The 17,937-nt window shown below is 38.5% G+C and overlaps 1 protein-coding gene across 1 annotated transcript in view; it reads right to left on the reverse strand.

Moving 5' to 3' along the window:
- The window catches only part of PRDM6 (PR/SET domain 6), a 79,248-nt gene that overhangs the window by 5,355 nt on the left and 55,956 nt on the right, over nt 1-17,937 (reverse strand). The window contains exons 6-7 of the mRNA XM_054809847.1: nt 17,045-17,387; nt 5,968-6,144 (exon numbers count right to left, since the gene is read on the reverse strand). Of these exons, the coding sequence (XP_054665822.1) occupies nt 5,968-6,144; nt 17,045-17,387 (520 nt within the window). The remainder of the gene's footprint in view (nt 1-5,967; nt 6,145-17,044; nt 17,388-17,937) is intronic.

Here is a 17,937-nt window from a genome sequence, read left to right on the forward strand (position 1 = left end):
CACTGATGTGAATGATAGAAAGTGAACTGTCACTGATCTAGCTGCTTACAAAAAAAAAAAAAACAGAGAAAAGAAAAGAAAAATATTTACGCATATGCATAATTGTGGAATATTATTCACATTAGTAATTTTAAGTAAGAAAGTTCTGCTTCATGAACATTTAGCACAGACATTACAGACTCATTCATCCAAGCTACTGTACCAATCTAAAATGTCAAGACGTTTTGAGTTGTGTTTCTTTGATTGTCTTTCATGGAATATTTTTAGCAGCCTGTTCCACTGTTAAAAACTGCACTGTGATCTTGACAAATGTAAAATGTCAGCTTTAATGTATCAGACCTATCAGCTCAATGAAAATAACTCAGAAGTATTGATTACTTAATGATTTTTGGGGTATTCATTAACGTCTATGTGCAGATCATCCACTCTCCAGAGCTCCTGAAGTGCTGATGACACATTAGTGTACTGCTGATTGTTTATTAGAAAACTGATTAGTTACTGGATTAGTGTGTCAAAATATACTACCTTTCATTGCCTGGCAAACTTGCAAATTATTGTATTATTTTTTATATACATATATATTTGTCTATCACAGAGGCATTAGAACAAAATTTAAGGCTGAGGGGCTAACTTAGTCTATGTGAGATATTGCCATCTACTTGAACTTGATAGTTTTGTTATTTTGATGTCTACAAAGACAAGCGCTTTGCTTACCGAGTAATAGGAGGCTTGGATCCCTGCCTAACCAAGCTGTAAGTGGTAATAGTTGCAAAATAACCTGCAAAATCAGGTGTGGCAACACTTGACTCTAAGTGCCTGGCCAAATAAATGAAATATACTATATCAGGATGCCTAAGGGTCATATGGGAATCAGAGAAAGACTATAAGGTGATGAAAAGACAGAGTTACTCATTAAAACTGCTGGCCATTAAGCTGTGGTAGACCTCCTTACCCTTTCTGGAGCTTGCCTGGGAGCCTAGAGCTGGGCACAGCATTCACTCAGCACCTTGTATTGCTCTTGAAAGCATAGAGTAAGTCTCACTGTATTCCTTTAAAATGCAAGTTCATGTCTTTTATCCACGAGCTTCTTCTGTCTGAGTGCTCTAACTTCCTAGCTACAGGCTGTTCTGGGATGCTTTGATACAGACACAGGAAAGAAGGATGCTAAAGAGAGACCAGAAAAGAATAAATCTCTTGCTACAAACGTCTGCCCTTCAGACAGGATGGATGTGGGTGCCAAGTGTTGTTGCTGGTCAGGCTGTGCTGTCTGCACTATACAGCCCTTGGGCAAAGGTCAGAACAAAGCCTTTGGCAAAGCACCTAATTGCCCTGGCTTTCTCATGTATCTGGGTAATCTTCAGATAGAACCCAAGGTGCCTAGTATTTTCTAGGCACACACAGAGTGTGTGGATGGGGTTTCAGGACTATAGTTTTGGATATGTAAGTACCTGGCTTGCAGGCAGGGATTTGCACCAGACCCCTGACATTTCAGTGTGGTCCAGAGAAGTTGTTGCCTGATGCAGATTGGTGTAGGTGGAGGTAATAGTGTCACGGCAGTCAGCATAACTATCTCATGGTCAGCAGGAATGAGAGGAAAAGCAGGAATATTTTTTCTTTTGAATTGTGATGTACTCTTTCCCTCTATCAACCATCCTTTCCTAGCCTGTCATAGCAGAGCAACGACTGCAATGACCTGTGTTTATGAGACTGGTGAGCATGTGTGTGCATGGTTTTGTGCACGTGTTTCTATACTACAAACCACACATGTTTAACGTTGTGTTAGAAGGTTGAATAGTAGCCAAAGTAGTCAGAAAGGGAAAAGAGTCCACCTTTCCCGCCACCGCTCACAAAGTACTGAGCCCAAGCCCAAGCCTGGGTATTACACATATACCAAATTTTTGATTAAGCCTCAAATGTAAATACAAGTATTGGCTATAATCGTACCTATTAACTGAGAGACCACTTAATTTCCACTTAAGCTATCTGATGGCATTTGAGAATAATTTAAACAGCCCCTGACACAATGTAGATCCAAAGAAACAATTTAAAAGTCCTCACACAATTAGATGTCATTAGTGAAAAATGGATCCATGTTACCTTTTTTTACAATATGTCTACGCCTTCATGTTAATTGTAAGGAGCAATGTTGTACTACAACATTCAACCTCATCAAACACAAGACTTCATTCTACCACAAGGTTTCCCTATGCAATTTCCTTGGGTGGGGGTGGTAAATAAAATGGCTCCTAAATTCACAAACAACATGAACATCAACAGTTTTTGGATATTTCTAAGGAACTGGGTTTTCTGAGTTTGGTTAGATAGCCCTCATTGTCACTGGTCTGCTTGTTTGCTTCATTGTGCTTTCAAAACATTGACATTGTGGATTACAGACAGAAATGGTTTAATTCCCAAGTATATGTCAACCTCTGACATAAAGCCTGAAAGGCTTTGGGTGAAGAAAATGCTGAAGGTTTGTTTCAGGAAAAAATATCTTCAATTGATATTTCCAAAATATACATTTTAAGATGTCATTCAAGAACTGCATTTAACACTAAATTTTAAAATAATTTGAAAGGGTTAAAAAAACCCAAACACAAACCAGGACAAAGCTGAGATGTCACTTCAGGTACAACATCTATATTCAACCTGAAATTAATGTTCCCCAGGTTTACATTTCAGTAAAAAACAATTAAAAACACCTAGGTTATCCCCATCTGAAAGAATCTTTTCTCTAATTCTTTTTGGTTGACTCCTGAATATTAGATGTTTGCATAACTCTCATTCTGCAGGAAAATTCCTTAATTAATCTTTAATTTTGCAGAAATTGAAGGTGAGGGAAGAATTTAAGAAAATGGGGATGGCCAATAATTATCCTTTTTCTCCTGCCTTTTAATTTGCTTAAGAGCTTTGTTCCAAGACTAGCAGCCATAGTGGAGACTTCAGTAAGATAAGAATACACAAAAACTTTACAGTGGTGAGGCTGACTTGATAGCTTGTGATGACATGAAAAGAAATCTCTTCTAACTGGACCTGCAGTCCAGGCAATGCAGCTAAAGCTTTGACTACAGATAACCTCACTTAGCATTGTTATCTGTAACGAAAAGTAAATAGAAAAGTCTTCCACCATACATCCAAAGTTACCTATGACCTACAAAGAAAGCGCCTTCTCACAGAAAAAGCTCTTTAACCAATCACAGACATCCTCTTAAATAACAATTTGAATTATTTTAAAATACTGTCACTCTATGTTCACTGTTTTTAAAAACACCTTCAGAAAACAATGTGTACATACACCTAGTTTTTGACATTGCCTGCCTAATCCATGCACACTGTATTTTGTATAAATACCACTTACAAACATAACTGCCTTACTGCAGTGAGACTGCACTCACAGTAGGTGCAAGTTAATTGTCCAGTTGACTGCCCATTTTCACCTATGAAATTGAACTTAGTAATACCTTTAAAATCATACCTGTTATTTTTAAAATAACTTAGGTAGAATTTAAGTAATTCAGCACTATCCATACATGGTTGCTCTTGCTAATAGTAAAAATGTTATTTAACAGAAGTATGTACATTACCACAAATACAGACTTTTTTGAGGTACAGAAACCCTACCTCAACAGACTCTTCCATTTTGCACTTTTTTTGGTAAGTGTACACTCAAAATCGCTTTGTAAACAAATATTTAAAACCTAAATTGCATGATCAAGAGACAGAAATTTTGTTTGTCCCATTTATGGTTCTTATATACTAGAATTTGTTGAGGTTTTTTTCCTAAGCTTACTTAATACCAGGTCTCGGACCCCTTCTTTTCAAAGGAGGATCTAAATGGCGATGAGACATCAAGATGAGCTGCAGCTGTTTCTTTTTCCTCCAGCAGAGAGGGTGGATCAGTTTCTAGTAAGTTTTCTGCCCCTCCTCTCAAATGCAGGCAGTCCTGCATGGGAAGCAAATCTGCCCTTTTGAACAGCTTGCAGCATCAGGGCGTATATGTGAGTCCCTTTATCTGACTAGCAGGGGTGGGACGATCTGCAGCTCCAGGTTTAGCTTCATGTGAAATTACTAGACAGCTCACTGCAAATACTTCAACAAGTCTTCCAGAGAGAAATTGGTACTACTGTTTCTTGAGTTTAAGGAAGAAACTAAATAAAAATCTTACAAGAATAAAATTATGCCATACATCATAAAGAAGTACAAAGCATCCACATTTTTTGTTGCTCTGCCCTGAACCTTTAAGAATGGGCAGATACATACTGGAATACTTAAATACCTCACCATAAGCAAACAAACAAATCCCAGACCACTGGTTAATTGTAGTACATACATTAAGCCCTTTCACAAATGAAATTGTGCTGTAGTCAAGACCATTTTGGAAAAGGGGAAAAAAAATACTAAACCAAAGGGGAAAAATAATGACTCTAAATGGGGCAAAATAGCAGATCTATTGGAAACATGACAAAAACAGGATGTTAAGGAAAAAAATTAAGTGGAGTCAACAAGGTTACACATAAGTAACACCTTAACATTAAAAGAAATCTATTTTCCATTTTGACCTGGAAACCTCTTCCATTAATTACTAAAATCTATTTACACAGCAACTAGATAAAATCAATCTGATTGCTCACACTATTTTTGGCTCACTTTCTATGGGCTCTGAGCATTCAACAGACTGGCTCTAGAGGAGTTGATGTTTCAATGCTCTCAGTTGCCGTGCCTTGCCACCTGCAACACTATTCTAGCCATGATTTCTGGTATGCACACTCTACTATACTGGATACGCAGTATTTGGTTCCCTGCTCTGTCCCCTTGCCCCCAGCAGAGACATCTATGAAGGCTATACTTCCTTTCAACCATATATGGAGGCAAAGCATCTCTACCGGTATCTCTGCTGAGCTTGTTATGAGGGGTTCTGACAAGCCCCATGGCTGAGCTCTCTTACATTAACCAGACTGAGAGCACAGTATGGCAAAAGTGGAAAAGACAGACAAATGGAGAAAAGTACACAGAGGACAGACAATCCTTGGAGAAGTGGGAGAGACACACACCTTCTTCTACACTTATTCCCATTCCTCCTAGGACCATCAGATATCTTCTAAAAGAAGTGATATCAATACATTATTTTTCTTCAAAAGTAAAATTGTTCCAGGTACACTATCCATACAACTTCTCTCTGTAAGTTCAGCAACGATACAGATACAAATATGGAAAATTTGTATTCCGTCTTGGAGAACACCTGCTGTTAGGTAGGCAGAGTCTTGCACAACAGAAGGTAAAATCCACCTGCATCAGCTGTGCTATGGCTGGAGGTGACCGTAGAGGGAAAATTCCTGAAAATCAAGTATATGCTTGCTTTAATTTCAATAAAGAGTAACTGCAGAAATAAGCAGCGTGTGTTTCATTGAAAACTACCTTGACCAGGTGACTTCTTTTTTTTTTTTCTTCCTTGTAATTTTAACAGCTGGACACTATCAATTTATTATTATGATCTTAGTAAACTTATGCCACAAGCCAGAGTTACATTTTCTATGCAGTGATTCTGAGACTAAAAAAAGATGTGTATTTCTCCCCCATATTTAACTAGATCCAAATTAGCTTTTATGTGAAGCTCCATCTACCTCTAGCATATAGACATTAAAGAATCATATTAATGTTCTTACAGCTTAGCCTGTTGCCATCTTGAGTGTATCTTCCGCTATGGTTCTCTGCAGCAGCTTGTCATTTAATTAAAACAAGCAAGTTCTCATCAGAGGACAGAAAATTGCTGAGGGCTTGCAAGGCAGCCAGAAACAAGCCTGGTTTAATCCTGATTTTAGCCACACCACTAATGGATTTATCTGGAGGTCTGACCTTGGCTTTCAAGGGAACTGTGTGCTGGTACAGACCAGTGATGCTAGTGCATAGCAGCGATGCATGTCCCTCTCTAATCTCAGCTGGCAAATGCTGCTGGCTTCAAGTACTTACTTGAAGGGCTTTTCCCCAGTGTGTGTCCGGATGTGATTGTTGAGTGTTGTGGCACCAGCAAAGGCACGACCGCAGTAGCCACACTTGAAAGGCCTGTCGCTGGAGTGCGTAACTACGTGGTTCCTCAGCTCTGAAGGCTGGGAGAAAGACTGGGAGCAGTGACCACACTGGTAGGGCCTGCAAAGGGAAAGAGAAACATCATGCTGTCAGAGCTTTCTATGAACAGGAAACCGTATGGGCAGGAACACCTGCTCTTCCCAGACATTTCCAAAGAGAACTGCGGGTGCACTTCTCTGTGGCTTTCTTGGGAGACACATACCCAAAACTTCATGGCCTCTTTAGAAAATGTGAAATGCTTGTGCAGGAATTGACCGAGAGTCTGTGGGCATCATGCCACACAAAACATAACTCAGCAAGCTAGTGAGCCTACGCTGCACATCACACGCCTGCCTTACTTCTCCTAAACTCAACACGATACTCCTTAGTCACAACAAATCCTCACGCATCGGAGCTAAGAGACTCATGAAATCCTCTGTCTCTTGGTGCCAGCTACAGTGTTACCCACAAATGCATGTCTGATTGTTATACCTGCATCCTAGGTGGATTATGTGATTGTTTCCAATTAAATTCCTCATACTGCTTTGGAGGAAAAGTAACCGCCATGTAACAATTACCTTTCTATTTTCTTACTTCTGTTGAAAATATTTGCATTTAATTAGCAAGTTTCTGCCATCCAGGCTGAAACTGCCTTTTTTGCAATCTTGAAATGAAACCCAGAACTTAGGTTTTCAACACCACAGTTTGTTAAAAACAAACATAAACAAACAAACAAACTCAACTGAGAATGTTACAAACAGACTGCAAACACAGAATGAAAAGGACAGCAAGGAGAGACAGGACCACTGAAATGCATGTACCACTGCTAACTAAAATAAAATGTGAATAAACAATGTCTATATATTTCTGTTTGGTAAAAGTGATTTAATATCAACATCTTATACATTGAAGTTTTTTTCCTTTTCACATTTGATTTAAGTTAGTAACAGAGTCCTACATGCTTATCAGAGTTTTTGTTAAAAAGTAAGACTTTTTATAGAGGGATATAAATGATTTTTACACTGCACAACATTTTAAGGCACAGCTCTTGATGTCTGCATTTCTAGACCCAATGGCCAACACCAACTTAATTGCTCTCTCTTTAATAAATGTGTATGTTTAAATGGCTAGAAACCAAAACTAAAGGGAAGGAGACAATGGTGACCAAGCATGTACAATTCAATTAAGTGCAAAATAAAGTGAACTATCCCATTTGTCAAGTGAACTGCTTAATTGTGGCTACTTGCATCACTGAACACAAATACTATTATTTTACAGTGCTTCAGAGCACTGAACCCTGATTGTAGAATTTTTTAGTTTGATTAATAGCTCAGTATTGGTCAATAACTCAATAGCTTACAATTTTAATTACTTACATTTGAAAATCTAACTGCTCTCCAACAAGTTTGAAAGAAATATAAAACAAAGCTGTGGAAAGGTTACTTAACCTAGATTATATGGCCTTTAAAAAATTACATGAATATATGTAAAATAATATTTTAAGAAAAAAGTAAGTACTGAATATCTGTTTCTGTTATTGGAAGACAAGTAGTAACTCGCCCAGTCTTCTTCTTTCTTGAACTGCATGGTTAATTTGCACAGAAAATATTTATTAAACTTGACATGAAAATTCAAGTGCTGGTAAAACAAAGATGATTTGTGAATGCGGACTTATTTGTTTGGGTATTTTCAAATCAAACACTTTTAAGCAAAAAGAACACATTAAGGTATTTTGTATCCAGGAAACATTGATTTTTTAATAGTGAAAGGGACCATTAACATCTATTTGCCTCTGGTTATCTATTTTTAACAGCTACCACAATAAACGATACAACACTGCATAAAACCAATTAATCTCTTATTTTTTTAACAGTCAATGTGATTAATTTCATACTGTGAAAAGTCACACTGTAACTTGTCTGTAAATAGTCAAAATTCCAAACCAGTTATAACTGAACATTGTGATGCCAAGTAAAATGTTTTTACCCCCTACATTGCTCAAAACAAATTTCTTGTTTACAAAGGGTATTAATATATGTACTCAGGATACATTTCACTGGCTGATGCTCAAGAAAAAGAGCCCTGTAAAAAATCATGTATTGTTAGATCACTTTGAATGTATTTTTTTCCATTCATCCATATCTTGGGAGAAAAACTGTTAAAGAAGTTACCCCCCTCTTTGCAGGTGATGCATTTCTCCGGTTTATACACAGGTGATTCTGATTAATACTAAAATGGGCAGAATAAGTAATTTTTCAAGCTAGATACATGGCATACACTAAACAAAGCTCATTTTAAAAAGAAAGCCTATAAATGCATTGAAATGCTATAAAATTTAAAAATGCTCTATCTGATTTGCACAATTGCAGATTCAAATATGTCACATTTTGACAACTTTTGGATACTACTATTTTTTCCAAGAGCAAAAAAAGTCATTCAATAAGTATAAAAGTTATCATTTTGTTTTCTGGTAACAATTTTAGTGTGCTCAGAAATCTTTCTTGGTAGAAAATAAAATCAATATGTTGGGTTTTTTTTTAAAAAAAGTGGTGCAGAAGGACTGAACACGAGCAGTGCTCGGTTCAGTGAGTACATTGACACTGGCAGAGCAGGGCTGTCTTTGATGTAGCAGTTATGTCTTCTGCCATCACTTTGGTCTGCACTGGGACAATGAATTAAGATGGTGACCTCTTTATAGCAGAGGTTCGCAGACAGAAGGGCCAGGGATATACTGACAAAAACAGTGGTCTTCATAGGCTGTATTTTCAAAGATGTGCTGCCAGACTGAATGCAGTCCCAGGCCAGAAAAACTCATTTCCACTGGAATAACTAAGAACATTTTGTACATTGTGCTGGTTTTGGTTGTGATAGAGTTAATTTTCTTCGTAGTAGCTAGTATAAGGCTACTGCAAACAGTGTTGATAACACAGAGATGTTTTTGTCACTGCTGAGCAGTGCTTACACAGAGCCAAGGCCTTTTCTGCTCCTCACACCACCCCACCAGCGAGGAGGCTGGGGGTGCACAAGGAGTTGGGAGGCGACACAGCCAGGACAGCTGACCCCAACTGACCAGAGGGATATCCCATACCATATGACATCATGCTCAGTGTGTAAAGCTGAGGGAAGAAGAAGGAAAGGACAGACATTCGGAGTGATGGCGTTTGTCTTCCCAAGTCACCATTACATGTGCTGGAGCCCTGCTTTCCTGGAGATGGCTGAACACCTGCCTGCCCATGGGAAGGGGGGAATGGATTCCTTGTCTTGCTTTGCTTGTGCGTGTGGCTTTTGCTTTACCTGTTAAACTGTCTTTATTTCAACCCATGAGTTTTCTCACTTTTACTCTTCCAATTCTCTCCCCCATCCCACCATGGGAGGAGTGAGCAAGCAGCTGCGTGGGGCTTAGTTGCCAGCCTGGATTAAACCATGACCACCTTCTTGAGCTTCAAGGTATCCATGTGAATATAAGCCTAGCTGTGTCACAGCCCAGATGTATGTTGATGCTCCAAAAAATTAATGTTCAAACAAAATGGATCTCTGTCACTTCATAGGTGAAAGCCTACATAACTAAAATATTCCTTTGCAGATGTACAAACAGATTTGAAAGCATAAAAGTAATCAGTTTGATGAAACAGGTGTACCAAGGCCTCAAAGCAGATGCTGACTATCTGAAGAAATATTTTTTTCTATAAAAATTTGTTCTCCTGCTATCATGTAGCAGAAACAACATAGTTTTGAATGTCTTCAACATTGCATTTTCTGTAAAGGATCTTGTAGGCCCTCCCAGATGTAAATCAAGCCTGATAAAAATCTTCTCATTTAGTATTTTTATGTCACATTTAAGAACAGCTAAACTGATGTATACCAATGCGCAGATGAGAATGATGTGCTGACAGCCATCAAAAGCAGTTCTAATGTTTTTCATTAAACACCTAGCTACCTAGCTTTCTAGTTGTCTTTCTTCCCGTCTGAGCTTAAACGAAGGAAATCTACTTACCTAGCAGCAAATTCTCCTGTTCAAAAAATTACCTTGTTGCCATTAACACTGTGCACCATCAATCAGCTATCTAGCTTTACTATCATGTAGGGTCCAACAGCTTTTTCTAGAGACCCTAATCTTACAATCCCTGACTATATGATGGCCCACTATAGGAACACAGGCCATTTAAAGTGAAATTCAGAAAGGAGTAACAGTAATGTAATAGTTTTCAGGTTTTGTAGTTGTCGTGGTTTAGCCCCAGCTGGCAACTGAGCCCCATGCAGCTGCTCGCTCATTCCCCCACACTGGGATGGGGGAGAGAATCGGAAAAGAGAAAGTGAGAGAACTCGTGGATTGAGATAAAAACAGCTTAATAGGACACATACACAAAAAAGATGATGATGATGATGATAATAACCACCACAACAACAATAATAATATTAATAATAGTAATAATAATGAAATAGAAAACAAGTGATGAACAGCACAATTTCTTATCACCTGAAGTCAATGCTATACAAGACCCCCAGCTGCCCAGCCTTCCAGCCCACACACGCAAGCAAAGCAAGACAAGGAATTCATTCACCAACTCCCATGGGCAGGCAGGTGTTCAGCCATCTCCAGGAAAGCAGGGCTCCAGCATGCATAACAGTGACTTGGGAAGACAAACGCCATCACTTTGAAGTCAATGTTGCACAAAACCCCTGGCTACCATGCAAGACCCCCAGCTGCCGTACCAGGCCCCCAGCTGCAAAATGGGACATGACGTCATAGGGTATGGAATATCTCTTCGGTCAGTTTGGGTCAGCTGCCCTGGCTGTGTCCCCTCCCAGCTTCTTGGGCGCCCCCAGCCTTCAACTTGGTGGGGTAGTATGGGAAACTGTCCTTGACTGCTTGGCAACAACTAAAAACATCAGTGTGTTATCAAATTTGTTCTCATCCTAAATCCAAAACACAGCACTACACCAGCAGTCAGAAAGAAAATTAACTCTATCCCTGCCAAAACCAGGACAGTAGTTATTTAGATTTTGAGCTTTTCCAAATTTTTCAAGTTACATTTTCAAAAAGTCAAGAATACCTTTTGCTCCCTAATTCAGACTATCTCTTGAATGATTTTGCTGCTTGGTGATGTCTTTCCCTCTCTTACAATTTTCTCACTTTTGTAGCTGTTTTTTTGTTTGGTTTTTTTTTTTTTTCTGGGCAAAACTACATCATGTATAGGACCAGTACAAAATCCCCGTTCTCCTATAAGGCTTATTGAACCTCACCAAAGCTCATGCTTCGTGCAGGGGATGGCACAAAGCATGTTAAGGGATAACAATAGAAAAATCCATGTCTTTGCACCTGGAATAGCTGCTGGCAGACAACTGTATGTTTAGATTGATTCTTTTTAGATTTTCATTTAGCAAAAGTGATATAGTCTTTAATTATTTATCTCGTACTATTCCTTTGCTAGAACAATATACTTCCCAAGCCCTGATTCCTAAGTACATCCAGACAATATAAATCTATTTTCTGCATGGTAAATAATTCATGGTTTGAATTATTAGAATCCTGAAAAATCTTTTAATTTTTTTCCAGTGAATTTTCAAATTCTTTCCTTTACGATGAACAGATTTCTGGTGAGCCCTCTTCAGAAGTGAATTTGCTGTTTCAAGGGGCATGTGGAATCCCAGGGCAATCTTTAGAAGAGGAATTTTGTGTAATGGTGAGTTCCTGAATACCTATAACTCTGTCATTGAAACACTGTCAGATCAGGGAGACAAAATGGCATATTGCTGTCATATTTTCCCCTTTAAAAAAGCTAGAAAAGCACCAGCTGAAAGAAGAGAGACTGACATGGGGTTGAAAGTGTTTTTCTCCTTGTTGAGGACTAAGAATAAGTAAAAAACCAACGTGACTGACATCAGGGTCTCAAAGCATGAGATGCAGGGCTCCATGGAACCCAGGTCAGGGTTTCACGGTGTGATAGGAGGAAGGCTGTTACACCACGGCCTCTGCAAAAAAATGAAAGCAGGGTACACTGAAATGGGGCCAGCATCAGCTGTCAGGGCCAGGCCTTCATACAGCATCCAGCATTAAGAGCACAGCTGCAGTCAGAGGAGTTAGGTCACAGTTGTCCTAATGGAAAGGTATTTTTTGGAGGGATTCCTTCTCCTAGGAAGTTGAGCAAAGAGGTTAAACAACAAAGCAACACCTAAGGATACTGCTAGCTTGCACACAGAAGCATTCCTAGCATCAGCGTTGTTACATTCAGTACCTCCGGACTCTACATCTCCTACTGCCGTGGTGTTCCCCTCAGGCAGCATGGCCACTGCCCCGAGCACCTCGGGCACCACGCAGCAGTGGGGATGGCAGAGCTGGACCTACTGGGAGTTCTGGGATCATTTCTTAACAAATGTTTGTGGAGGACCTTAGCGCATTTTAAGTGTTTCCAAACTTCTGAAGTTGTCAGGGAGTGGTGCTGCTCTGTATACCCTTTGTTTTCACTAACTATGAGTACTGGGAGTTTGCAAACCTTTGTGAAAAGATTATGCAAGAACAAGCATTAAATTCAGCATGATGTTTACTTTAATTGAGCAATATTCCATAGCCACTCTATAAACAGAAACAGACGACTCTTGCTCACAACATTTACTTTTTTAGGTCTGTTTTGAGAGATGTTTAAATTAATTAATGGACTTGGAGAGAATATCAAGGTCAAAGGCACAGAACCTATAAAGACAAATACAAAAATGGGCTGAGCCATGATCTTAGAGAAAAGGTTCTATGAAATTGGCAACTTCAAGCTCCTGTTTTAAAAAAACCTTCACAATTTAATATTGAGGTGCTACAGCAAAACATGCGTACAATAATACCTTTTGAGTAAGCAAGAATTGTGAGAGCCAGATAACATCTACAATCTATCAGTCATGGACACACCTAAGGAGTGGGTTTTCCCTCAAATTATCAGCTTAGATACATGGCAATCAATTAGAATATATATCACAGATATGTATATTGTATATGAAAATGTGCCACAGACAGCTCTTGGGAACTGCAGCCATCTGCCTTCCCTCAACACCGGTACATCCTGAATCTGATGATCATAGTGAGAAAGAAGAAAGAGGTCATTAAAAGAGACCGCATCATTATCAGAAAAGTGGTTGCTGTTAAAGAACAAGAAAAATTAAAAATATTGCTCTAAAAAAGATTCGCTGTGATCAAAGGCTTTTGGTTACCCCTTTCTGGAGCTTCCAACAAATAGGATTGTTGGGAATTTCTGCAGGAAAAGAAACAAACAACACAACAAACCCAAAAACAAACAAACAAACAAAAATACCCCACAGAAGATAAAATAGATTTCTGATTCCTGCTTGAAGAAATAGTTGCTCAAACTGCTTCTGTCTGGAAAAGTCTTTTAAAAAATCCCGAAGGCTCAGAAAGTCCCAGAATTCAAATCCTGATGTGTTTAACTCTTCATCTGCCATACCCACTCCAACCCCAATTACCATTAAGTTCAAAGGGAAGCCCACCAAAATATAACAAGCTAAAAAAAATCTCGATGGAAAGGGAGAAGTAAATTATAAGTAAACTAGTAAATAATTTAAAGTTAATTTTAATTAAAATCCTAATGTTAATCTGAAACAACAAACACAGGAGATAATGTTAATAATTCTCCCTATTTTATATTCATAATTTTAAAAAATTATTTTTATTTATTAAATCATCTGCCTGTTAAATAGGACCGTTTCTTTCTTACTGCCTAATGGAATTAAGTATGTATTGGCCTTTTTTAATGTCTACTCGCATTCAGATGTTTTATAAATTTAAGTGGCTTTAAAGTAATTTCTTTTTTTGAATTTCTCAAGCCCCAAGTAGTCTGCTTTTCTCAAATCTCAGTCCATGAATTGGACTCCTGTATAGATTCAAAGATGTTTTCCTGCACCTCATGCTGTAGGTAATCAGCATTGTTCAAAAACAAATACAAAGCCAGAACAGATAGTCTAAAGTAATTTGCTAGAGAAGACAGCCCCCGCTGCTTCAGTCACATCAAAGATATAGTGGCTGGTGTGCTCACAAATTGCTGACAATAAATGGGGAGCTGTTTATCAGCCAGAGTGGTGCAGCAGATATTGTTGAGAAAATACAAACCAGAGAGTTGCACCCAGTACTTCAAGCTGGCAGACAGGTATTCTTTCACAAATCATACCTTGTTTTCTTGTCTCCAGGAAATTTTGTACATTTTAGGAATTTTTCATCTGTAGAAATGCAGTATGTTTAAGAAACCAAAGACAACTCTTTTCCAGCCACTGTATCACTAAATAGCTGATGTACTAGTACCTGTTAAAAGACAAAAAGCTGCCTGTGATGTAAGCTTAACCTGTAATGATTTCTAACCAGGGCTATGAGAACCCAGATATTAACGCAGTTACGATCTACAGTAACCATTATTCTGGTAATTTCAAACACTGAACAAACTGCAGTCAGCTTAAACAGATTCATGTGACTGACGTCCCACATAACGCTCTAAAAAAGACCTATTGGGAAATGCTTTTACAGCAGTTATGTTGATGGCACACCTCACGGGAACAAAGAAAGTATTACAAAACTGGCGTCCACAAGGAGTCTGCACTCCTTCTTTTGTACTCCTTTAAATTTATTTAATGAAAACATAGAGATGTAAGCCATTTTTCAGTACACCGGGAACACAGGTGTCACAGAACAGAGCACTGCAGTACCTAGTATTTATGCAACAGATTGATCCTAAGTGTATCTTAACAACCTCATTTGGGTTTTATGCTCTCTGTATAACACAAGAGAAAAAGTTTCTTAAGAACAGGATTCACAAAACCCAACAAGCCAAAGAGGAAATCAGCTAAATTAGCCAGTATCAATATTGAGAAAAAGGCCTTACCTATTATGTTTTGAATCTTCCTGGAAGCTTCTGGGATATAACACTTACAACTCAGAGTCTTTACTTATCTCCTCTCCACCCCAATCCTACCCAAATCTGCTGAGACTTTCCTCTAACCACCCTTTGCTCTCTTTGCTCCTGAGGGAGCCATCTTGTCTGCTGATCTAGATAATTTTCCTACTATGCTGTAGGGTACTCTGAACTAAAAATGCTCTTCACTTTCCTGTTAAAGTTGTTCTGCATGAACAAATTAGGCAAGCACAGGAGAGAGAAAACAGTAAGACGTCATGAATCAGTAATCTACTAATGAGGGTGTTCACCTCTAAGGGGAAGACTTAAAATCCAGTCTGTGTTTCAGACAATATTTGGCACAAGATACTTAGGACAAAACAAATAAAAATAATTAAAAAAAAACCAAAACAAACAAACAAACAAATTTCTCACCTCCAAGATGACAGACCTAATTGTAGGATAGATTTATCCTCATCTTCTCCCTCTGGTAAAATGAATATTTAACTACCCCTTAGAGTGCAGAACAGTCCCATTAGGAGAGACTCTTCTTTGCATTAACTGTTATCTGCAGCTTGGTTCTTCATAAAGGAAGACACAGGTTCATGTGAAGGAAAGGATGAAATCTAGGCATCACACCTGGTTTGGATGAATCACTGAAAAAGTATGTGAAGGAGCCTCACAACATATCTCTTCCAGACTCCCTGATGCAGCATTTTATGCTTTACAGTATTCTTAGGATACTTGAACACTGGAAACACAAGAGTCAATGAAACTTAGGAGAGAGACCTTTCAGGACATATATTCTGCATTGTGGCACTTAAACTGGCAGTTGTGTCTACAACTTCCTTAGAACAGTGTTTGTTTCTGCTAAGTCCTGAATAAAATTCAGAAAATGTCGAAAGGGCTTTTTTCCTTCACAATATTATAAACTTTTTAAATTCTGTGAAGATTTGCATGGAATCTAGTTTGCCCCTAGCATGCTTGACTTTTCTTCCTGGAAAACTGTATTTATGCTCCAGTATCTCCACACCCACAGAATCACACAAGCGTATGTGTACACGTAGATAACCACATACACAAAGAGACACAGACATGCATATGAACACACACACAGACTCACTGTTGACTATTTTTTGGTAGCATTTTTGTTAAATGTAATTCACAATTAAATGCTGCTTTTAGAACAACTTTCCAGGGACTCAGCTGTTCTGCTCAAACCTTCTTCACAGCTGAAGAAGAGACAAAACATGGGCAGCCTTTTTTATTGAATTAATTTGATTTTTGTCTTTTGTCCTGCCAGCTATCAAAATTGTCAGATAAACCAGCTTTGATTCATAAATAATGGTTCCATTATATTTACTGTGCCACTGGTCAGAGTACCTGAAATTTTAATTCACTTGTTCAGCTAAATTTCATCCTCAGTTCATGGCCATAAAATTCTGTATTGACAAACTTTCAAACCAACTTTGACTCTGAGGTATCTAGTCAACATTTTTCTTCTGTGTGGATATTAGTTTATTGAATAAGTGGCATCTGTTTTCCTCCACATCACTAGTGGAGTAGGTATTTCCTTTTGACAGCTTTGCACGATTTATGGGTTTGCATGCTCTGAAGAAAAATAGTACTAAGCAAAAAATTCCAATTCATTACCTCTTAGTACTTAATTAAGTTCATACACATTGCACACTATAGGTGAACCCTGAAATGACTGTGACAGCCACTGAGCAGCAAGTTAGATTATCTTTGGAAGACGGAGAGACTTTTAATTATCTTGACCTCATTTTTCCATCTGTGATATTCATAAATTTTCCTTCTATTTTGTTGCTTCCATCAGATGTACCAAACCATTCTGAAAACAAGATTATATCCTTAGCTATTTCCTTTTATCTGCACATTTAGGCACCAAATGTTTTTAAAAATAGTGAAGTCAAGCAATGTTTTTTATCGGCTTACTTCACACAGCTGCAGATGAATTATGTCGTACGGGTTCCTCCTAATAATGGTTTGGTTTTGGAAATGATAACAGCTTGATAAAAGAAGAAAGCAGTGGATCTGGCTATCAGTAGATACAGAAATAAAGAGAGCCTGGGCTTTACCTGTCAGGGTTCTGCGTACACACATGCATCTGTAAGAGGATCCGCTGGGTGAAAGTCTTAAAGCACTGCCCACATTTCCAAAGATGCCAGTCACTGAACTCAGAATTTAGTTGGCTTGTTGAAGTTGGGCTTGCAAGAACTCGTTGGTTTTTGACACTGATCTGGTTAAATCCTGACTCGATGGACCCAGACTTATCCAGGAGAGAAAAATTTCTGCTACACGGAGTCTGTGGAAATACTATGGATCGCTGTGGAGTGGCAGGGGATAGTTTGCTACTTTTATTAAATGGCTGTAGGGTGTCTTGTCTGGACATGGCCTCCATTACAGTCGAAGGGACATTCACTGGGAGAAAACAAGAAAAGTAAATAAGATCCTTTTTATGCCTTTTTAAAACTAATACAGTGTTGGGAGACACCAAAAAAATACCAACATCCATTTTCTTGATACTAGAATTAAACAACTTTATTTTAACAATGCACGAAAAAAAAAAAAGGGCTTAAATGAGACAGTGATCTGAATGGATGATGCTGATATTGTGACACTGAAATGAAAACTCATGCGAAGGGGTGTCTGAAACTGAAAGGACTCAGAGCAGCCTGACTGTGATATACATTTATTGCACAATGGGATCGTCATCTGAAAGAAAATGCTGCTGCACTTGTGATACCCTGACTCTGCATGTTGCAGTCAGCATGTCCAATTGCTATATCACAGACAAGCATGAATTTTGAGAGCATGGGGAAAAAAATCCTTGCTCAGACACTCCTTGAGATACAACAGGGCTTAAACATCTACTGCAGCAATAATTCCTTTATCCTCTTAAAGGTCAGCTATTAAGGGTATTATACTATTAGATGTCAGAAATAGTCACATAGCCAGTACAATACAAAGC

The sequence above is a fragment of the Grus americana genome, chromosome Z, assembly GCF_028858705.1.
Source record: "Grus americana isolate bGruAme1 chromosome Z, bGruAme1.mat, whole genome shotgun sequence".
NCBI lineage: Eukaryota > Metazoa > Chordata > Aves > Gruiformes > Gruidae > Grus > Grus americana.